This window comes from Sus scrofa, chromosome 16 (genome assembly GCF_054392235.1).
Source record: "Sus scrofa isolate SSC_HxYL_T2T_F1_AM1 chromosome 16, Sscrofa_HxYL_maternal_Yorkshire_Landrace_v2.0, whole genome shotgun sequence".
Classification (NCBI taxonomy): Eukaryota; Metazoa; Chordata; class Mammalia; order Artiodactyla; family Suidae; genus Sus; species Sus scrofa.
The window spans coordinates 83,786,720-83,811,090 of NC_139398.1; the positions used below are offsets into that span (position 1 = coordinate 83,786,720).

General features: G+C 42.4%; 1 protein-coding gene across 12 annotated transcripts in view; it reads left to right on the forward strand.

Moving 5' to 3' along the window:
• The window catches only part of SLC36A2 (solute carrier family 36 member 2), a 100,369-nt gene that overhangs the window by 53,732 nt on the left and 22,266 nt on the right, over positions 1–24,371 (forward strand). For 3 of the 12 annotated variants that reach the window (XM_085001916.1, XM_085001915.1, XM_085001918.1), the window contains 4 exons: positions 18,856–19,021; positions 21,973–22,063; positions 22,702–22,790; positions 23,316–23,411. In XM_085001916.1, coding sequence (XP_084858042.1) covers positions 18,856–19,021; positions 21,973–22,063; positions 22,702–22,790; positions 23,316–23,411 — 442 coding nt within the window. Of the gene's footprint in view, positions 1–18,721; positions 19,093–19,531; positions 19,585–21,972; positions 22,064–22,701; positions 22,791–23,315; positions 23,412–24,371 lie in introns of those variants that run through there. The other 9 variants (XM_021077079.2, XM_085001920.1, XR_014830991.1 and 6 more) reach the window with 7 other exon arrangements.

Sequence of the window (24,371 nt, forward strand, 5' to 3'; positions counted from 1 at the left end):
TGCTAATCCCAAACTGCCTATCCATTCTTCCCCCTCCTCCCTCCCCCTTGACAACCACAAGTCTGTTCTCTATGTGAGTCTCTTTCTGTTTCATAGATAAGTTCATTTGTGTCATAGTTGTAAGTGGTATCATACAGTATTTGTCTTTCTCTGTTTAACTTACTTCACTTAGTATGGCATTATTTCATTTTATGGCTGAATAGTATTCCATTATATATATATGTATCACATCTTCTTTATCTTGGTGGATCTTTAGGTTGCTACATGTCTTGGCTGTTGTAAATGATGCTGCAATAAATATAGAGGCACATGTTTCTTTAGGGGTTTATTTTGTTTTTTGTTTTTTGTTTTTGGCCGCCCCATGGCATATGGAGTTCCTGGGCCAGGGATCAGATCCAAGCCACAGCTGCAAACCAAGCTGCATCTGTGACAACAGTGGATCCTTAACCCACTGTTCTGGGCCAGGGATTGAACCCATGTCCCAGTGTCCCCAAAATGCTTCTAATCCCATTGTGACACAGCAAGAGCTCCACATGTATATTTTTGATTTATAGTTTTGTCTAGATATATGCCCAAGAGTGGGATTGAAAGATCATATGGCAACTCTATTTTTAGTTTTTTTGACTAGACTAAAACTGTTTTATAGAGGCTGCACCAATTTAATTCCCACCAACAGTGTAGGAGAGTTCCCTTTTCCCCATACCCTCTCTAGCATTTATTGTTTGTAGACTTGTTGATGATGACCATTCTGATTAGTATGAGGTGGTACCTATCTCATTTTAGTTTTGATTTGCAGTTCTTTAATATTAGTGATGTTGAGTGTTTTTTCTTGAGCTTGTTGGCCATATATATCTTCTTTGGAGAAATATCTGTTTAGCTCTTCTGCTTATTTTTTTTATGGTGTTAGGTTATGTTGTTGTTATTGAGTTGTAATAGCTATTTGAATATTTTGGAAATTAAGCCTTTATTTGTCACATCATCTGCAAATATATTCTCCCAGTCCGTAGGTTGTCTTTTCGTTCTGTTTATGGTTTCCTTTGCTGTACAAAAGCTGATAAATTTGATTAGGTCCCATTTTTTTATTTTTGCATTTATTTCTTTTGCCTTGGGAGACTGACCTAAGAAAACACTGGTATAATATATATCACAGAATTTTTGCCTATGTTCTCTTCTAAGAGTTTTTATAGTGTCATGTCTTATATTTAAGTTTTAAGTTTTTAAGCCATTTTGAGTTTATTTTTGTGAGTTTTGGGTATTTTAATGGTGTGACAGTGTATTCTAAATTCACTGATTTACATGCAGCCGTCCAGCTTTCCCAAGCACCACTTGCTGAAGAAACTGTCTTTTCTTCATTGTATTTTCTTGCCTCCTTTGTTGAAGACTAAAGACCATAGTTGTGTGTGTTTATTTCTGAGTTCTCTGTTCTGTTCCAGTGGTGCATGTCTGTTTTTATGCCAGTAACACACTTCTTTGATTACTGTAGCTTTGTAGTATTTTCTGAGGTCTGAGAGTATTATGCCTCCTGTTTTGTTCTTTTCCCTCAGGATTGCTTTGGCAATTCTGGGTATTTTATATTTCCAAATAGATTTTAGAATTATTTGTTCTAGTTCTGTGAAAAATATCATGGGTGATTTAATAGGGATGGCTTTGGGTAGTATGGCCATTTTAAACAATATCGATTCTTCCAATCCAAGAGCATGGGATATATTTCCATTTCTTTGATTTATCTTCACTTTCTTTTATTAATGTTTTATAGTTCTTAACATATAAATCTTTCACTTCCTTGGTCAGATTTATTCCTAAAATTTTTTTAATGTGATTTTTTAAAGGGATTTTTTTATTCTCTTCTGATATCTCATTTTTAATGTAAAGAAATTCAACCAACTTCTGCATATTAATCTTATATTCTGCTACCTTGCTGAGTTTGCTTTTTGGTTATAGTAGTTTTTGTGTGGAAAATTGAGGGTTTTCTATATATAGTGTCATGTCATCTGCATATAATGTAACTTAACCTCTTTCCTTCTACTTTGATACCTTTTATTTCTTTTTCTTGTCTGATTGCTCGGGCTAGGACTTCCAATATTATACTGAGTAGAAGTAGTGAGAGTGATCATTCTTGTCTTATTTCAGATTTTCTCAGGAATCCTTTCAGGTTTTCACTGTTCAGTAGTATATTGGCTGTGGGTTTATTATGTTGAAATATGTTTCCTCTATACACACCTTGGTAAGAGTTTCTATCATGAATGGATGTTGAACTTTATCAAATAATTTTTCCACGTCTATTGATATGAGCATGTGGTTTTCTTTTGTTGATGTGATATATCACATTGACTGATTTGTGTATTTTGAACCATCTTTGTGACCCTGGGATGAATCATGAATAATCTTGGTCATGCCATATGATCTTTTTTATGTGTTGTTGGATTTGGTTTGCTAGTGTTTTATTGAGAATTTTTTGCATCCATATGTCTCAAAGATAATGACCTGTATCACCCTCCTTTTTCTAAACACACTCCTTTAAAATGTTCAATTTTTTATGTATATATGTCTTTAAAATCAAAACATTGACATTGAAATGTGAAATTCCAACCCCTGCTCCCACTTATAGGTATCCACTTCTACAATGTAGGAAATCTATTGTAAATTCTTTCAGTCCTTCTTCAAGCATATACAAACATGGATATAACATGTATGTGTCTTAGTCTTCCACTCTGCTGCACAAAATACCATAGACTGAGTGGCTTATAAATAACAGAATTTTATTTCTCAAGGTTCTCGAGGCTGGAAGCCTGAGTTCAGGGTAGCATCATGGTCACACAAGGACCCTCCTCCAGGTTGCCGTTTTCCTATTGTGCTGAGGAGCAGGGCCCTCAGGTGAGAGCAAGGTCAGTCTCCCTCAAGTTCCCCTCCTATAAAATGAGGAGGTTGGATTCTGTGATTTCCAAGGTCATTTTAGCTCATGTGATTTTGCATACATGAAACACAGACACTTGTCCAGGTAGGAGAAGTTGTTGTACAAACCTGATCTAATAGAATGAGGACATCAGTATTTACCCAAATGAGTTGAAAAGTTATGTCTACACAAAAATATCCACTCATATATTTACCACAGCAGTATTCATAATGGACAAAACTTGGAAGCAATCAAAGTGTTCTTAAGTAGGTGCTTGAATAAATAAACTATGTACATCAGATGGTGTAATATTATGCAGAACTAAAAAGAAATGGGCTATCAAGCATGAAAAGACACGGAGGGGCCTTAAGTGAATATTACTGAGGGAAAGATGTCAGCCTGAAAAGGACATATACTGTATAATTCCAATTACAAAATATTCTGGAAAAGACAAAACTATGGAGAGAGTTAAAAAAAAAAAAAAAGGTCCATGGTTGCCAGGAGTTAGGAAGGAGGGAGGGATGAGTAGGCAGAGCATGGATGATTTTTAGGGCCATGAAATTATTCTATATATATAATGGTGGACACGTGTCATTCTACATTTGTCCAAACCCACAGAATGTGCAACACCAAGAATAAACTCTACTGGGAACTATGTTTTGGGATTGATGATGATGATGTGTCAGTCTAGGTTTATCACTTGCAACAAATGTACTATTCCAGTGGGCAATGTTGACAGCGGGGGAGGCCAGAGACTGTGAGTGTTTGGGCTCAGGAGGTATATAAGAACTCTCTGCTTTCTCCCCAGTTTTGCTGTGAACCTAAAGCTGCTCTAAAAAATAAAATCTATTAATAATTTAGCAATTTTTAAAGACAATGCAGGTTTTGGTAGACAATCCCTAAACTGGGAACCATATTTGGGGTTCTGTTCCTGGCTCTCTCCCAAACACAGCATGCCTTTGTGTATGTTCACTGAGTCTCAGTTTCACAATCTGCAGAAGGAAGAGACTATTCAATGCTTCCAAGTGCTACAGTTCTGTGATAGCTAAGAGGTTAGAAATAAGGAAGGAAAAAAAGAGTCAGGTAGGAGAGAAGAGGCAGAAGGGGAAGAGGAAAGGGACCTAAAACCCACAAAATCATCAAGTAGTAGGGAAGAGGTCAGACTGAGTCAGAGCCTTCAGTGGTATCTTCTTTGGGTGAACATAAAGGGAAAGAGGTTGGCCAGGAACCTCATCTGTGTCTTCAGTCCTCACTGATTGTGAAACACTCTGCTTCCCAAACAGAGTCCATTACATTTATCGAATGAGCACTAAATGCGAGGTGATCATGTGCACAGCCTGTGTTAGATGCACGAAACTGGCAAGGGAAGAGAAATGCTTGCATGCAGACACCACAGCCTGATGGTCAGCAGTTTGCTTCTGAACCCAGATGGATCCAGGTTAGATGATTGGCTGTGTAGCGGTGACACGGTGAATAATGGCCCCAAAGATAGCTATGTCCAAATCCCCAGAATCTGTGAGTGTTACCTTATCCTGGGCTCTGCAGTTGCGATTAAATTAAGAATCTTGAGATGGGAAGAGTAGCCTGGATTGTCCAGGTGGGCCCTGAATGTAATCCCAAGTATCCTTATGGGAGAGAGTCAGAAGGAGATTTGACTATGGAAAGCCATGTGATAGAAGCAGAGGCAGAGAAAGAAGACACTACATGAAGATACTACATGAAGTGTCATGTCCAGGGCCATGAGCCAAGGAGTGCAGGGACTAGAGCTCTGGAAGCTGGAAAAGACAAGAGTACTGACTCTCCCCATAAACTGGAGGGAACAGGGCCCTGCTGATACCCTGATGTCAGCCCACTGAAACTAATTTTAGGCCCTGGCATCCAGAACTGTAAGAGGATAGTTTTGTAATGTTTTAAGCCACTAATTTTGTGACAGTGGTAGGCAGGCAAAGACTTTACCTCTCTGGCAGTTATTCCTCATCTGTTAAATGGGAACAAGAGTACCTTCATTTATCAAATATTTTTGAGAGTCTCCCATGAGCCAAGTCTAAGCACCAGGGGCTCAGAGGTGACCAAGGCTTTCCCACCTTCATGAAGTTGAATTCTAGCAGGAGAATACAGACAACAACGGGGAAGCAGATATATAAGCAAGATCGTTACAAACTGGGGGAAAACAGTAGGGTGGGTAACGGAGCGTAACCAGGCAACCACAGGGCCTGGCTTTAGGTTGTGTGGTCAGGGGAGGCCCCTGGAAGAAAAGACATTGGAGCTGAGACCAGCTATACAAACGCAGCAGATAATTAGTATAGGCATAGGGAGCCGCATGTACTGATACCTAAGGGGGAAAGGACAGACTTTGTTGGACAATAAACAGGAGGTCTCTGTGGCTAGGGTGCAGTGTTCTAGGAAGAGGGATGAACAAGGAGAGGTGGGAAGGGTGACGGGGCCAGAGCTTGCAGGGTTGTGAGCCATGGTCATGAGTCTAGGCTATGTTCCCAGGGGAGGTTTTGGGCCAGGGAGTGGCATCGCCTCTGGCCACTGTGAGGATGGAGGAGGGCAGCAGGGAAACTTATTAGGAAGCTCTTGCTGTGTTCCAAGTGAGAGATGATGCTGGCTTGAATGAGGGCAGGGGGGTGGGTGAGGATGAAGGACGGATGGGAACCCTGAGTAACAGAAGGAGTGTTAAGTACCAGGGACATAGAAAATGCTCCATAAATAGGAGCTCCAATTATGGTATTGTTATTATTAGTGTTTTCATCCTCACCACCACTAGCTTCTGCTGAAAACAAACTCCGCTGAATGAAATCACACTGGATAGTATAAGCAGAGTCGACGCCTGACCCAGGTAAGAGAGGCCTCCCTGTGTTCACCAGGAAAAGTCACTTGCTGAAGCCACTGGCCTTCTCTCCCTCCCAGCCTCCCTCCCCCAACAAGTTCAGTAACCGAGAAATGCGTCTGAGGCCATACCTGCACACATGGATACATCATTAGGCCACTTGGGAGTTCTGAGTTTTAATTGTATAAGTGCCATGGTGAGTCTAGTGGACCTTTGGAGATAAGACCTCATATGATATTTATGTGAAAATTCCTCAAGATATCACTGACCGGGTCTTTCTGTCTGCCTCTCTCAGACAGACACAGACACACAGACACGCACACACCCCTCTCTTTGTGTCCGAGCATCTCAGCGACCCAAGCCCATCCTCCCTCTCCTGGTTGGCAGGTGCCTCCTCACTGGCCGCCCTGCCTCCTCTCTTGTTCTCCTGTGCCCATTCTCCACACAGATCTTCCCCGGTCTCTTCTGCGACCTCCCAGCTCTCAGACTAACATCCAAGCTCCATACCGTGATCCGCCTCTGCCCTGCTCTCAGGCTCTGACCCCCACACCCACCACACGAGTGACAGGACTTACAGCTCAGCCACCTCTCAGCTCCTCTGCCACTCCCTGCCCTAGGCCTTCCCTTCTCTCCTGCTCTGCCTGGAAGAGCTGCCAACTGCCCACTCTGCCCTCACCTCCAGTTTCCCCACAGCTGCCTCTCTCTCTCTCTCTCTCTCTCTCTCTGGTTCTTGGCTCTAGTACCACCTCCTCAAAGTCCTACCCTAAAAAATGTATCTAAGTTGCCCCTTCCTTCCCACAGCTGCACTCTGCTCATTTCCCTCAAGGCCTTCACCACAGTTTGCCATCGTTGTGCTCTCCATTATCATCTGTCTGCCCCACTAGACTGAGAGCACTCTGGCCTGTGGTCAAGAACTGAATGTTTGTGTCCCCCCCCCCCCCAAAGTCATATGTTGAAACCCTAACCACCCCTACCCCACCCGAGTATTTGGCAATAGAGCCTTTAAAGGAAATAATTAAAGTTAAAGGAGGTCATCGCATTGGGTCCCTGATCCAGCAGGATAAGTGTTTTTATAAGAAGAGACACCAGAGAGTGAGTTCTCTCTCTCTCTCTCTCCACACTCACACACTCACACCCCCCACCCCCAAGGAAGACCATGTGAGAACATAGGGAGAAGGCAGCCATCTACAGACCAGGAATAGAGTTCTCGCAAGGAGCCAACCTTGTCAGACCTTGACCTGGGACGTCCCGCCCCCAGAACTGTGAGAAAATAAATGGCTGTGCCTAAGCCACCCAGCCTGTGGTATCTCATTGTGCAACTCCAGCTAAGACACGAGCACTTGTTTTGTTGGTTTTACTTCTTCCCGGTCCTATCACAGTGCTCAGCACATGACAGGGACTTGGTAAATATTTGTCGAATGAATGAATTAAACGTCCTGTTTGTACTGTATTTCAAGCTGCCTGGGAAGTGATGCAAGTGACAGGGCTGGGAAATCAGGAAACCTGGGCTGGGTTATAGTCTTGGTCCTGCCATGGCGCACTACTCTTTTCTTTCTTCTCTTTAGGACCACACCTGTGGCATGTGGAAGTTCCCAGGCTGAACTGAAGCTGCAGCCACTGGCCTATGCCACAGCCACAGCAACGTCAGATCTGAGACACATCTGCGACCTGTGCCACAGCTTGTGGCAATGCCAGAGCCTTAACCCACTGAGCAAGGCCAGGGATTGGACCAGCATCCTCATGGATACTAGTCAAGTTCTTAACCTGCTGAGCCATGACTGGAACTCCGAGGCACACTTCTCTTAATTCACTCTGAGCCTTAGTTCCTCAATTGGTAACATAATACAAATCAACAAAATGATATTTCTAGTTCCCTCTAGTAATAAGTAGTATAATAAAAATACCACCCCATCTGGGGCCCACTGACTGTGACCAGACCCTGGACTTGTCTCTTTTCTCATTTAATCCTTCCTCCTGCCTGGAAAACTATAGATGCCCTCATCAGCATTTCACAATGAGAAACCCTAACCCTAACCCTAACCCTAACCCTAACCCTAACCCTAACCCAAAGAGCTTTGACCTGCCAGAAAGGGGAGGAGTGCTCTTAGCATTAAAAACATTGTCCTTTATCCCATGAAGCATCCCTCAGCTTTGTGGGGTGGGGGTTGAAATGTTCTTTAAGAAATTACGTGGCATTTTAAAGGTACTTATAGAAGAAAAATGAGAATTTGATGTTCAGTGTGTTGATGGAAAGAAAAAAAGCACAACGTAAAACCTGAGAGTTAAGTTTTTTGGGAGAGGACTTTACTGAGGACTGTAGCCCAGGAGATAGCCTCTCAGATACCTCTGAAGAACTGCTCCAAAGATATAAGTGAAGAGGCAGGATATCCCAGTTCTTTTGCTGGGGAAAAAAATGTAATCTAACATGAAAAGACTACTGCTAATTACAAAGAACACACATCTCAAGTTAACAATTTTAAAGCTTTATTTTATATAGGAAGATACAAGAATCTGAGTTCTTTGAAATTATTCCTGAGATATGCATCTTAACTATCTCATGCTAGTGTCCAGAGCACAGAATGCTTCCTGAATTCACCTCTGGGTGCACTGTCAATGGGCTACTGCAGTGGCTAATGGCTTGAATCTTTTTTTTTTTTTTAATTTTTTTTATTTTCCCACTGTACAGCAAGGGCTTGATTCTTATAGAGCGGGAATGGCAGGCAACATTCTTTGCTTATAGTGCTCTCTGTAAGTGATAAATTCAACCAAGGTTTGGGGCCAATTTCATGACCAGTTTGTCCCATGGTGCTAGATCAGACAAGGATTATGTTGATAAGCCACTCAATGTGTTATTTTCTTTATTAGATCTTGTTGATAACTCCAGCACTGAATCACTGGTCTTACTATTCTGTTACTATCTGGGAAATATTTTCCTTTGTTGCTTCTTGCTGTATCTAGAGTTGCACTATTATAATTATTTTATAAAGAGTTATATATGTGATCAATTCCCTCAAGATGTTTAGCCATCATTAATTTTGTCATAGGCTTGGTTGCACATTGAATAATGTAAAAGGCAACAATCTTATACAGTAGACAGGATATAAGTAATACAGCCAGTAACATTAATAAGGTCATGGTACAGCAAAGACACAAAGCATAAACATTTTTGAAAACAACAAAGAGAGAAAAATTTAAAATAGTGACTAGTATATAACTTGTCGTAATGTGGACCTCAATAAGCCATCAAGTCTAGAGGGGACCCAGGTGAAGAGGCCAAATTCTGGATGGGTCAGACAGAGAGCAAAAGATACATATTTCATTTTCATTTGCAATGGTATACTTCATCAATTTCTTGTAGGTCATATTTATCCTAGGAGGAAAGGTTTTCTAGAAAGAAAATATTAAGGGCCTATAATGTTTTGGACAAAAAGTTATGAAATTATTAATCATATGTATCAGTTCACTCAGTCCCATGCAGTTAATTGCTGTTCATCTGGAGGAAGCCGTCAGGTTTTCCATTAATATTTTTTATGTTCTTATTCAGTTTAGCGAGATTGATCTAAAACTCACTAGAGAGTGGAGAGGAGACAAGATGGGCAGAGTAGAAAGACCTTTGAGCTCACCAACACCAGCATCACTACTAGGGCCTGAATAACCATTGATTAAAAAAAAGATTGGAACCTCCTAAAAGTCATAGAAACCTTATCTTGCGAAAAGTCCCTTTTGTGAATCTTCCTAAGTCTTGAAGCATCAAACAATGACTGTATATAAATGACAAGAGACTTAAAATGACGTGCCTGAAGATTTGACTACGTGCAATTACAAAGAAACTTGGTTATTTCTGTGACATACAATATTTTAAGATAGTAACTAGAATTAAGATTGATAACTTTATACTAAGGGCATACTAGATTTTTGGAAATCCATACAGTTTTTAGAATAGCTATTATTAATACATTAATCCACACAATATAACCTAAGAAGGTTTATTACCACTTATTTGACAATGTTCCCCATGTAATTAAGCATACCAAATAAACCTAATTAGTTTAATATCTCTTTTGGGGGGGATATCTCTTTTCAGGGATGCTTCGAAACATCCCAAAGTTAGCTAGAGGTCAAAAGGATTTCATTTAGAATTTGACTTGTGGAAGTTCATCAAGATCATAATGTTTTAAAACACTTGGTCAAATAGGATCATAGGCCTCTGTGAAACAATATTTATTCATTTAAACAAAGTGACAATAAAAGCTTTTAAAGACAACTACAGAAAGTTACAATGGATAAATTAAATGGTAAAGAAACTTTACATGTTATTAAAATCAGATCAATATTCCAAGAAAACTTTGTTCTCTCAACAGAGAAAGAAAACCAAATTCTAGTTTTGTACCAGCTTACTTTTAATATTTAAATTTACTCAGTTAAATTTTATTTTAATCTTAGCCAGTCTTGACTATGCATAAAACTTTTCTCAGGGTCCCTTTCCCACAAACCTCCTAAAACTTTCTTTTTTCTCTTCAGATTTTGTCTTATGCTTTCCCTTTCTTTGTCTCTCTCCAGGACAAAATTATTTTCTTTTCCCTTTACAAAATGCAATTTCATTGCTTATACCTTTTCATTTCATATACAGAGGTTTTCCCTATTAATTTTAGTAGCTTTAATTACATATATTAATTAGCATTCTTAACTTTTAAAAACTTTAATTTCTAGTGAAAACTAAGACATAAGCAAGTAGGAACTATCTTTTACATTAGCATTCTGTAGATTGGCAAACTTATAAGTGTTCAGAACTCAAACAAAATATTTTAAAGTTCGTTTGGAAGCACAAAAGACCCAGAAGAGCCAAAGACATCATGAAAAAGAAAAATGGAGCTGGAGGAATCAGGCTCCCTGACTTCAGACTGTACTACAAAGCTACTGTCATCAAAAATGTATGGTACTGGCACAAAGACATAAATATAGATCAGTGGAACAGGATAGAAAGCCCGGAATTAAACCCACGTACCTACAGGCAACTAATCTATGATAAAGGAGGTAGGAATATACAATGGAGAAAAGAGGTGCTGGGAAAACTGGACAGCCACATGGAAAAGAATGAAATTAGAACACTCCCTAACACCATACACAAAAATAAACTCAAAATGGATTAAAGACCTAGATATAAGACCAGATACTATAAAACTCTTAGAGGAAAACATAGGCCAAACACTCTCTGACATATTTGTCATTTTTTTTAATGTGCTATTTTTATAGAAAAGTTTTCAGTGTAGTACTAAATATTTTTATTAATAGTCCTAGATATCTTCAGTTTATCTATAAAAGGAAGCTTGTGTTCAGTAATTGTTTCATTTCTCCTGTTTGTGAATGATTAAGATATTTAATGAACTTTCATCATTTAACTTAGCAAAACTCTAAAGTTTCAAGTTACTAAAAATCTGGAGAAATTATTTTTAAGTAGACATACTGTAAAATATAGTTATTCTTAAAGAGATCATCTAAAAGCTCTTACCCCATTTATATCTATTTAATTCACTTGTTCCCAACAGTTATGTTTAGATTACCCATGAAACATTTATGAAACATTAGACCAAATCAGCCAGCATTCCAAGCTGTTTCTCTTACTGATGAGTTTTATAACAGAGATAATATGACCTTATTTGACTTTTAGTAAACCTAGGCACAACAAAAGTAAAACATGTATATTTTAATTAAACTAACAAACTTAAATGTTAATGATGAATATTAATTTAATATTGAATATTTCCTAGATCATGTGAACTTGAAATTCATTTGGGTTAGTTTCTATTACATTTAGAAATATTTGATTTGTAAGCACTTTTAAGTCATTTAAATAGAGCTTTTTTATAAATTTAATTTTGATAATGCTCTCTGAAGGTAGAGGCATAGGTACACATAGACATATAAATAGACATAACCAGAGATCTCATAGCTTCATTTTAAAACTTAGTCATGAATCGTGTATCACAGTATAAATTTACTAGTTTATAAATAACACTTGGAATAAGTTAAATTTATTTGCACAGAAAACTAAAGCTGAAATTTGTGGAGAAGATTTTTAAGATTTGTATTTGTCCTTGACAAATCCTTATGAAGACTGAATTAGATTTTGGGCGAGGGAGCCTTTCTAGCAGTTTGAGTTTTAAAAAGCGTTTTCTCTTTTTTTTTTTTTTTTTTTTTTCCATTTGGTTCCAGGTTCTATATGATTGAGCCAGTTAGTCTCAGGTCATTGTGGGCTATATTACATTTCTGATTTGTAGAGATTTGCAAGACAAAGGTAGTTGCTTTCAATTTCCCCAAAGAAATGGTCTGCCTCCTAAGTGATAACAAAAGCTTGATTTGCCCAACTATGTTTTCCTTAATTTGGCTTTAAAAAAAAAAAATACACCTGAAAGATTTCCAACCAGTCTGAAAATCAAGTAGTTCTATCTTCTAATAGTTTAAGATTCAATTTATCATGTCTTCAGAAGTTTGTACAAAGCATTCCACAAGAGCTTTCTTTTGAGTACACAAGTTAAACCCAGAGCAGTTACCCTAGGGGCAAAAGACCCCTCCATTATTGCTTTTATTTTCTCCTGAATATTAGCCCCCAATTTTTATTTCATATTTTTGGGGGTCAGGTAACCCTATTGGTTTCTTTCAGTATTTTAATTAATATTTATTGGGAAGCAGATTTTTAGTACCAGGCAAAACAAGTATTCCCCAGTGAGATATAATGTCTATCCCATAATATAACTAGGCAAAAGAGATGTAACCATCTTATATAAAGCCTATTCAAATACACAAATTTTTATCAACTTTTATCTCAATTCTATCAACTCTTGTACCTTTAACTTTAGCTTCCGTTAGGGCCTCACCAATAAGTCTTTGTCTTACAAGAAGTTCCAGAAACTTTCATTTTTATCTCCCCCACCATTTTATACATTTTTTTATAAAAGGCTTTGGGGTGAACAGTGACAAGTTGAGCCAAAGGGACTCAGGCCCTTTTTGTCATTCTTTAACTTGATTAATTGATCTAATTGTTGCCCTCAAGCATCTCAGCATAATTTTCTTCTAACTTTATACCTTTTTTTTTTAAAGAGCAGACTTGTTTGGGATCCTGTACTGTTGAGAGGGGAGCCAATAGGTAATCACTTTGGCCCATCCAACTTTAAGTGATATTGTACCAAAACCTTCGTTTTAATCTCATCAATGTTCACTTTCTTAATAACTGTCTAAAGATTTCCATCCTGTTAGGAGGAGTACTTTTAAAATTTCCACCTTTTGGGAAGAAGTCTCTAGACTTTCCCCCCAGCTTCTTCTTTGTCACCTCTTAATAAATCTAATTAATATTAATGTTTTTATTTACATCAGTAAAACCCTTTGAGGAAAAGCTAAGACCGCAAATGAGGCTTCCTAAACCACTTTTTGTTTGTTTGTTTTAAATTAAAATTCTTCTTAAGGTTAGCTGTTATATTTTTTATATCCACCTTCTAATTTAGTCTTTTTATAAGTACTCATAAAACAGTTATGTATAAGAGAGATCCCTGGAGCTCCCATTGTGGCTTAGTGGGTTAAGAACCTGATGTTGTCTCTGTGAGGATGTGGGTTCAATCCCTGATCTCACTCAGTGAGTTAGGGATCCAGTGTTGCTGCAATCTACAGCATAGGTGGCAGGTGCAGCTCAGCTCTAGTGTTGCTGTGGCTGTGGTGTAGGCCACAGGCTAACAGATGCAGCTCCGATTCAACCCCTAGCCCAGGAACTTCCATATGCTGCAGGTGTGGCTATAAAAAGAAGAAGAAGAAAAAAAAGAACTCTCTAAAAATTTACCAATTTAGAAGTTTCTCCAACTTAAAGTATCCATTATCTGGCCATTGATGAGTAGTATTTTAATAGCAACTCAAACTAAGAAGACACAGAGTCACCCTCAAAAGAGAATGCAAAGGATCCAGCCTCCACAAGTTCCAAAAACCTTGCTCCCCAAAATTGTCTATGAAAGAAAAGGCCTTCATTGCAGAGGAGAAGCAACAAAGATTGAGATGGCAATGGTTCCTTATGGGCTGTCATCCATTATGACAAATTTCCCTGAAAGCTGGCATATCCAGTCAAAAAGACTGCTTGGACCCAGGCCGTTTGACTGCAAAACCAATCTGTACCTTCTGGATGGCAGAGACCAAGGTCTCAAAACACAGAACAAAATGCCTAAGATCAGATAGGACAACATCTTAGAGGCACAGAGAGAGAAATGCGTGTTCCTCCTTTACTAGGGAAGAGGCAGCAGCAGGAGGGTCAGGTGACTGAGAGCTGAGAGATGGCTTCTAAGTCAGGGAGCTCAGGTCAAACAGGATACGAAGGAGGAGTAGAGGGAGAGGCAGGGTTAACATTAGCAGACTTTTTTGAAATTCCAATATCATTTCAAGCAATCTTTAAGCTGGTTTTCTACAAAAGTTCATCCTTTCCTCTTTTATAAGTTTCTAAAGACCAATTGAAATAAACATTCCATTCAGTCTATTTGATTTCATGGCCAACTTTCTCTAGCTGTGGATACACACAGAAATTAATTTCTTAAGTTCCCTCGTCACTCAGCAGGTTAGGGATCCAGTGTTGTCACTGCTCTGGTTATAGCTGTGGCAAGGGTTCGATCCCTGGCCTGGGAACTTTCTCATGCTGCAAGTCCAGCCAAAAAAAAAAAATTAATTTGAGAACGTCAAAGAACCCCAGTTTGGCCATTTCAGATTGAGATCTTTGGTGTATTTCCCCCAATTAAGTAAGTATTTGCAAGTGTAATTTCCGTAGGTGATATACATGAACTGGGCTGGAGTGTTAGTTGGAGATTAGTCATCTCTCGCTCCTTTTTCTTTATTTTGAAAGCTGTGTTTTCCATTCTGGTTGGTTTGCCAAGATAAAACTGCTCGTGATAATTGTGTGGTGGGCTGACGTGCTGTTTGTGAGCTTGCATCCTCTAGGTGTCACCGTAGAGTTATTTCAGCTCTTGATGTGTCAGCTTTTCCCTCTGGCGGGTTAAAACCAACGCTCTGATCACTGATGGCCTGCTGTTATACATGGTCTCTGGAGGAGAAAATTTTCTTAAATTAAATAAGTGGGTTTCCCAGTAGGACTGCTACATGGCATGAAGACTTGCCTCTACTGGTCCTGCAAGTTTCTCAGTTGCCTGGGAAAATCATTACTGGGCTGGAGGTGATGTCCCTTTTCTTCTTTGGAGCTCAAAACTCTTATATGACATTTTTCACTTTTACTCCGATAAACTCTATTGAGGTAGCCAGATTCAAGGGAAAACAACAGACCAGACTCCTACCTAACTACTCAGTCTAAACCTAATCAGTTTTCCAACTTGGGTAACCCAGGTACCTCTTCTTGAAACTAAGTTCAAGGAAAACCTGCTTCGCATAGCGAGGGGTTTGATAAACCACCGTCGAATAAAACTTAGAATCATCAGCCAATAATGAGAGAGCCAAGACCCAGGAAAGACTCATCCAAACTCTTCTGGACTCGCCGAGGAGGCAGATAGACACAAAGGGCCTCTGGTGATACCAAGACCCTAGATCCTCATGAAGTTCAGACAGAGAAAAGTCTGTTCTGAATCCCTTCATGGTCACCAGCACTGTCCCCTGAAAGACAAATGCACAAAAGTTTCTTTCCTTAGTGAGGACTATAGCCTGGGAGACAGCCTGTCTGATACCCCTGAGGAACTGCTCCAAAGAGATAAGAGAGGAGCTAGGGTATGAATTTTTGGGTGCACCTGAAAAAGGAAAAAAAACAAATGCTTAGTGAGACATCAAAAGGTTACTTCTAATCACAAAGCACACACATCTCAAGTTAATGATTTTCGTATTTTTCTTTGGGAAGACGCAAGAATCTGAGTTCACTGAAATTATTCTTTAGATATGCATCTTAACTATACAGGGCCCATGTCAAAGCACAAAATGCTTCCTGAATTTACCTCAGGATGTGCTGTCAGTGGGCAGCTGCAGTGGCTAATGGCTTCATCCTTGTAGAACTGGAATGGCAGGCAACATTCTTTGTATTCAAATGCCTGCTCCTAAAATTCATTTGGAAATTTGATTGATGCATGAAACCTCAAAGTCTTGAACCACATAAATTATGTACATGCGAGGGAGTTTGGGGTTTTTTGTTTGGTTTGGTTTTGGTTTTGGAGTTTGTGCAATGCACTAGGCATGTTGGGAAACATGGAGATAGCCTAACTACAGCTTCTGAGGCTTGGATTCAATTCAGAGCTCTGCCTCTAGTACTAACTGCACCATCCTAGGCAAGTGAAGTAAATTTTCTGAGCCTTGGTTTCCTCACCTATAAAACAAGGGTAGGAATAGTACCTACCTAATGTAACACACTTACATGTGAGCTAGTATTATCATTATTATCTAGGCAACAGGAGAGCCACAGTAGACAGCCAGGGGCTATAAAAAGATGCCTGAGAAAATAAGTATGGATTAATAAATTCCACCTGAGTATTGGTTTCTTTGTTGATTTTGAAGTCCCTAAACCCAGCCCCAAAGAATACTGTGTTCATTTCCACCAGATTATGCAACCTCAGACAAAGCATTCCCCAGCTCTCTACCTTGGTTCTGTAATCTATTAAAGAGGGCACAATTCCTCCTCCTCCATAGGACAGTAGAACTCACCCTCTGGCCAGTATCAGAACCACCCAGGGAACTTGGTAAAAATAAAAAGGCCCAGAGTGACCTAAGGGTTAAGGATTCAGCCTTGTCACTGCTGTGGCTCAGGTTAGATACCTGGCCCAGGAACTTCCACATGCCCATGGGTGTGGCCCCCAAAAAAGCCCAGATTCTCCCTACTTCAATGAGTCTAGGTCTCCACGTGCTTTATTATTTCCCCAGATGATTCTGATAACACACCAACGTGCCAAATTGCCGTAAGAGAAGAAATGACACAAGGTTCTCTGTTTACTCCAAAGGGCCATAAAGGAGTATCATTATTTAAATCCCATTTATTCCACCCTCTATGGAGGCCTCGGGCAGTTGAAACTGTTCTCACACAAGTTGTATGTGCCACAACCCAGGCGAAGCTGGGCCTGCATCTCAGCATCCAGTGGGAATAAGAAGTGCAGGCCCTGGGATGCTCAGTCTCCGGAAGTCCTCTATAATCTAGTACCCATTTCACCAAGGGGTAAAGAGCAGCAATACCTCTCCCAGGGTCACAACCGCCTGGTAGAGCCACAGTGGAACCCAGAACTACAGATGCCTGGGCCAGTGTTAGAAGGGCTTATTTTGGAGGCTTTCATTCTGGAAGAATCCCTCTTGCCTACTGACACGTGGTACAACAAGTTGGAAGTCTGCAGGCAATGCCCTGCAAGTTTTCTTTTAGTTGATGATGTCTGGGAAGGGTCCTAGCCAAGTTCCGATATTCCAGCAGCTCTGTTCTCAAAGGTGTGAAGATTAACTCAGAGTTCTTCTCACTACCTGGAAAGGAAAGCAAGAACTGGACTTATATCTGAACATCTTAAGGTCCTTGACAGTCTTACTTCCTGACTCTGTTGCCTGAGTGAGAACAACCAGCTATCAGTAGGATGAGATTTGAGACTGGAATCTCAGTGCCATGAATGAACAGGCCAGAGGGTGCATCCTGCCACCCTACAGGCCAAGAACACTGCCACGTAATAGTGCCAGACAAGTGATTAGAGGATGTTTCTCAAACCACAGTAAGTGTTTCAGTTGATTCAGGGTGAAAAACTTGAAGGGTGGGGCCGGGATTCAAACCAAGGGGTCAGTGTAGTGTCAAGGCCGCAGGCTCCACAGATAGAAAGACCTGACTAGGGTACAGTTTGGGCTCATCCAAGGATTCTCTGTGGCCTTGGTCAAGCTATTCTTGACTTCCCCGAGCCTCAGTTTCCACATCTGTGGAAGCAAAATAACAGTGCTACCCAAAGAAGTAGACAGGTTTTGTGGGGTCTGCAGCTTATACCACTGGGAGTAGCAGTAAAGGGTGGAAAGAGCCTCTTTAAGAAAAATACAAAATTACAAACTATTCAGAATTGCATGTAGGACCTTGGAAAGGGTCCCAGGTAAGGGAGGGGTCCAGACAAATCTGTCTCGGACGCTACCAGTTAGCTGTGAGTCCCTTTAAGTAAAGCTCGTGGCGCACGAGATAATGACATGGGGATTGGTATGACTTGAGTAGAACGCTATAATTTTGAGGGAGGACGAAATTTTGGCCCATTCGTCTGTCACTGAAGCAGAGATAATGACAGAGAATGGAACACTGGTGAAACCTCCAAAGCCTTCTTTAGCAGCAGAATTCTATCCTGACTGTCCACTGTGGCCTTAGGCAACTTACCCCCTCTCCAGAGGCCAGTGGCCTCCCCAGTGCAATGCAGCTAGGTTAGGGGTTGTACAAGCTCTGCCTCTCCGCCCTTTCCCACAAGAATCCCCACTCTGCTCTCCTTGGGGCCTCCCGAAAGCTAAGAAGCAGTGAGAGGTGGATTAAGTGCTCCTCGTTTTCCAGCCCAAGGGGAACACCCAGAAGGATGCCTTACAGCAGACATGCATCCACTGGGGAGTGGAGCCTCTCTCCTGGGATGGATAAGGAGGCGAGGGTGTGTAGATACTCCTGGAGATAGAAATAGGGTAATCACTAAAAACCCTGATGTGTCGGGCTCTCTTCCCTCCGCCCTCACTTTTTTAGCTGTGACCTGAGGCAGGTTCCTTTGGTTCAGAGCCTGATTTCCTCATTAGTAATGGATGGGACTAAATGAGAAAATAGAAGTAAAGCCTTTAGAAGAGCGTCCATCCCCTAGAGAAGTGATTAATTAATATTCATTATTAAAATAATCAGCATCGCAGTCACCGTTGCCATTGCTGTCCTTAGGTAAGTGTGGACGCCTCCCTTCCCAAACCCCTCCCCTCCTCTCCTCCTCCTCTTCCCCCTCCACCTTGTCCTCCTGGGGATTGCTCCTCTTCCACAGGGCTTCTTAGAGCAGGAGGAGCACTCCGGGGGAGGTGGGCGGGGCCTCGTTCCAGCTTGGCCAGAGCCTGCTAAGGCACAAGCTGCTGCGCTGGGGCTTGCACCTGACTAGACACCTTCCTGCTCAGTGCAGACTCTGGCATCACCGGGAGCCCTCTCTTTCTGAAGCAGCCATGCCCACGGCAAAGAGTGCCAGGGGTCCCCAGGGAGCTGCTGACCTCAAACTGGACCTCAAGCCCCCTCCCAGAAGTGCCAATAAACAGCAGAACAAGGACTCCGATTTCTTGGATGGAAGCCCTTCTGAGTCACCGGGCTCAGAGACGACCAAGGGCATAACGTGAGTGCTCTTTTCTGCCATCCCCACTTCTGCCCTCCAGCCTGGAAACTTGCAGTGGCAGAAACCTCAAGGTGGGTGTATCCGACCCCACCCCCAGCCCATCATGCAGATGGGAAAACCAAGGCTGTAAAAAGTGCAGTTGGAGGCTGTGTTGAGTTGAGAGCTTAAAGGGGCAGGAGGGGAGACTGTCAGAAAGCCCTCAGGATATAGTGATCCAGCCCCAGACATGAGCAGGTGGGGAAAGTAGGGCCTATTACTCCAGGACACACACTGGCTCAGCGGCAGGATGGGGGCCGGAATCCAGGGCTGGCCCTAGAGTCAGTTTTTTGTTTGTTTGTTTGTTAGTTATTAATTGAAGTATAGCCCTAGAGTCAGTTTGCTCCTGGCCAATCCTGATAATGTCGGGGCGGGTGGGGGGTAGGGGGGGAAGAAGTAGAATTCCCAGCTTCTTGAAGGAAAGGTGACTCGGGCTAAAACCACCGACAACCAAGCACTGCCTCCTTCCTGCAGTTACCGGGGCCTCTACTTCAGTTGAGAACCGCAGTGACAACATCAAAAGCACAGTAGGTAGAAGAGTCTAGTTTTTTCCACCTCCCTGGGGTCTGTGTGGGGGCTGGGGCCCGGGGAGGGGGTGGGGGAATTTCTCGAGAGGCTTTCAAACAGGGACAAGCAGGGGTGTCATGAAGGAGTTTTAGCAGGGAAGCCAAGCTGCAGGCTCCAGTTCCCTTCTCCTCTACTACTGAGGCAGCACGGCTAGTTCACTAAGGAAGAATGGGTAGGGTAGCTGGCGTGGTGGTGCACTTCCGCCACTTTATGAAGAAATTATTGACACCATTGGCATGGTAGAAAGGCCACCTGCATCCAAGGTGTGACTCTGCCCCTTCTCTCTCTCAGCCTCAGTGGGGGATACTATGCAGGATACCATGGCCACTCTGCAGGACAGTCCAGGGACAGACCCAATGACTGACACAGTGGCCTGGTTCAGGTGCCCCATGGCTAGTCCTGGGGGTGACTAAGAATTCATGATCCTGAGGGATCCCTCCAGACCTTGGGGCCATCCATTGCTGAGGCGGGGTATTTCTCAATCAGAAGCCTTGAGGGAACCAGTTAGCTCTTATGTCCTGAACATGGTTTGATGGCAATTCTAGCTACCTATGAATCAAAGAAGCAAATTAATCAGAACTTGCTCCTGGCTTGGAGGGAGGTGGTAAACAGGTTGGTTAGGCGTGGTACCTATGGGGTCAGCTCGGCTGGGTTTGAATCCCCACTTCAGCTGCTTACCAGCCTGAGCGAGTGATGCAACTTCACGGTACTCTCGTTTCTCCCCTGTGAAATAACATTTGGCTCATCCCAGGATGGCTCTTTGTACATGAAGCCCTAAGTTTAGTATCTGTGAACTGACTGCCACCACTACAGTAATGTTCCAAAGTCCCCAAAGGAGTTAGGGCTAAAACCCAGGTCCCCTGCCTCCCAACCCAGGGCTTTGCACAACTCACCACATTATTAAGTTGGCTAAGTGGCCCAAAGTTAAATTCTGATTTCTTAAGTCCTTTTTACACACTGACCTTAGTTACAAAACAAGACCATCATTGGAAGGCCGTGGGGTACAGTGCTCTGTCAGCAATGTTGACACCCACAGCGAGAGAGGGAGGCACGCAGACTCTCCACCCTTTCTCCCTCTGTTTTTCTCTTTAACCCTTAACAAATCGATGGGAAGATCCTCAGGAAACTAGAGAATCCAGGGGTTAACACAAAAATACAGGTATTTGGGGCAATTCTTTCAAAATATCATTCTTCCTAACATTTATAGGGGCTCAGCAAAGCAGACACGTTGCCTAAGATAACACAGCTGGTTAAGTAGTGGCCTTGGGTTTTAACCCCTGGTTTGTCCAACCACAGAGGCTAGGGACCTTCCAGAATACCTCTGCCATTCTTCGCAGTAAAGTCTTCTCACTGGAAGGGTCTCCTGGGGAATTTCCAAGATTTCTCAAATTGTGGGTGTAAACCCAATCCTCACTTTCGTTTAACCTGGTCCAGGTACAAAGAAGTGTAAAAATAGATTGTTCTATTGATGCACCACCAGCGAGGGTACCTCCCTAGAACTTCATCCCTGGTGGTTTAGACCCTGTCTTCTGGACCACTTCACATCTGAGTTTTTGGTTTTGCTTTTGTCAGAGATAAGAGGAAACATGCCATTCCCCAGTTTGCTATGCTGGCCTGAGGGGTAAAACATCCCTCTGGAGCCCAAACCCTAATTAACCCTGTTCCAAGAGATGGCATCTGGGGACCCAAGTCATTTGACCTCTTGGTTCAGAAGTCACAGTGATGTTTCTTTGCTTCCTGCCCTTTCTCCGTTTCTCTTAAGTTCAGTCCTGTATTTGCTATTAGTTTTATGACCTGGGGCTGATGGCTGCCCTCTCTGAGCCTCAAGTCCCTCAATTATGAAATAGGGCCATCCCTTTACTCATCTGTCTGGGATCATTTCTGAAAGTGAGGGAGGCAGGCCAGTAGAAGTGGGGTGAAGAACAAGAACAAGGAACCCAGGAGTCCTGGGTTCAAATTGTCTTATATCCTTAGATAAGTCATTTAAAATATCTCTATTCCTCAATTTCCTCATCTATAAAATAAAGGCAGTAACCTATTTCCCAATCTTGACAAGAGGAGTGAATGAGATGATACAGGTAATCCGTAGCGTAATGTCTGTTGTGTAGCAAGTGTTCTAATGGCGTATTGAGTGCTAGCTGCTAAAACCAGGACAGTTCTGGGCAAACCAGGATGGCTGGTCACCCTTCAGGAGACCCAGAGTGCCAGGAAAGGCCATGGGGACTGAGAGGCAGCCCTGAGCCCACCTCTCCAGCTCAACTCAGGTGTGGGCATGCTGGCAAGAAATGCCTGTTGGATCTCCTCCCATCTGTGCCCCCACATCCTCATGTCTTTCTCCTCTCCTCTAGAGCATTCCAGACCTTGGTTCACCTGGTGAAAGGTAACATAGGCACAGGGATCCTGGGACTACCCCTGGCTATGAAGAATGCAGGCATCTTGGTAAGAGGGGCTGCGGCAGGTGGGGCCATTACAACTGGATGGTAGTGAGAGGGAGGGGGGGCAGCCCCAGAGGGTTCATGATGGCCACAACTAGCGATCTCTCTGAAAAGCAGCTTGGTCCCAACTTGGAGCCTAGACATCTAGCCTGGGTTTGAATTCTGACTCTGCCGTAGATTTTGAGTGGCATGAGCAAGTCAGTTGTCCACTCTCTGGGCCTCGGTTTCCTCCCTTGTGGGATGCAAGGATTGGACTGTGACTAGTTTTCCGATTGTGCGCCATAGAGCACTAGCTCTCAGGATGCCTCAGAAGCCTCTAAAAACTAGAATTCTGAGTCCCCTACTCCCACCACAACACAATTGCTTTTTGCACTTTATTCGTGTACTACTTGGGATCATATGTGAAAGAAGATGGACATTGTAAATCCACTCTACTTTAAAGAGAAAAGAAAGAATAGCTGTCACTGCTAAAAAAAAAAAAAAAAAAAAAAAAAAAAAAAAAAAAAAAAAAAAAGCTTGCAAACCAGTTTTCTAAGAAAGTTCTTTGAGTCCTAAATATCGGCACTACCAACTCCTTCCTGCGGTGTTATTCACAGACCCCTTCTCTTCTTTCTTCCCTTTTGCCCCTTGGCCTTCCTCCAGCTGGGCCCACTCAGTTTGCTAGCCATGGGCTTCATCTCCTGCCACTGTATGCACATCCTGGTCAGGTGTGCCCAGCGCTTCTGCCACAGGTAAGGAAAACACCACACGTACTTGGCTCTCAGGGACATCCCAGAAACATCCCACATATAACAAGAGTTCACTGCTTAGTTTCCTCCAACAAAGACAAGAAAGAAAACCATTTGGGGCAGGGACCTAAAGTGAGCCTCCGCCACATGACTCATTAGGTGATTTCAATCAGGCCATTGTGCTTATCTGTGTGGCTCATCTGTAAATTGGGCATAAACATTCCATACCTAACCCTGCTTCAGAGAATTGTCGTGAGGATCCAATGGCATCATGGACATGAGAACTACTTACTGTACCCAGGCAAGGTGTGTATTATTACCCTTGTTATGTAGTCACCACCTCACTTGAGGTAAGGAAAACAAGCCACCAAGGAAACAGAGCCAGATGTCAAAATCTGAACTAGGGTCTCTGCCCCAGTGCTCTTTGCATTCCAGCTGGGTCCTGCTTTGCTCTGTCTCTCCTGACTTTTTGTTATATGATCTTAGTTTAAACTGCTTCCTGGTAACTGTATGCACTCTCTCCTACAGGCTGAACAAACCGTTTCTGGACTATGGAGATACAGTGATGCATGGACTAGAAGCCACCCCCAGCGCCTGGCTCCAGAACCACGCACACTGGGGAAGGTATCTTGTTCTTGCTTTACCCAAAGTGGGGAGGAAATGCGGCTGTCAAGGGTGCCCTCTTCCCTGGAAAGTTGTCATGTAACACAGAGCATTGGACTTCGCCTGGAAGGGGTTCAATGGCAATCTTCCTGATCCAGCCCCACTCCTTGTATACCTCCAGTGACAGGCTGCTCATTCCTTTGCTATGCAACTTTAATGTCATTCTCTTTTTTATTAAACCGCTTTTATCTAGCTGCTGCTACATACCAGGCCCTAGAAATACTACAGGGAACAAGGCAAACAAAGCTTTGCCCTTGCAGAACCCACAGTCCAATAGGAAAGCCAGACCTTAAACATTTTAGGACACAGTTACTTAACAGCCAGTAGGGTAAGTACCATGAAGGGCAGAAGTACCAGCTGCTACCGTGCAGGTAAGGAGATGTGCACGGGTTCAGGTAGGCTTCTTAGGATGGAACAGTTGAGGTGAGTTTCGAAGGATTACCTAGGGGAAAGTGAGCCATAGCTTGGAGGTGTAAGCATGTGGGAGTACATGACAATTTCAGAGTATAGAACGACAAGGTAGGTTGAGGGCAGATAGTCAGGGAAATGGCACCAAAGAATGATCCAGGGGCCCATTAAGCTGTACCATTTTAAACCATTTTCAAAGTTTTACTCTTTCCTTAAAAGCAACCAGGAAACCAGTGGAGGGTTTTAATCAGAGACTTTCCTGTTTTGTTTTTTGTTTTTTTTTGGAGGGGGGTGGCCATGCCCACTGCATGCAGAAGTTCTTGGGCCAAGGATTGAACCCATACCATAGCAGTGACCCAAGGTACAGTGGTGACAACATCATATCCTTAACCTGTTGAGCCACCAGGGAACTCCAGAGGCTTTCCTGTTTTAATCCTATTTATATTGTCTGAAGGTCTATTTGACCTTTGTAAGGAAAATAGATTGTAAGGGAGCAAGAATAGATTTAGAGCC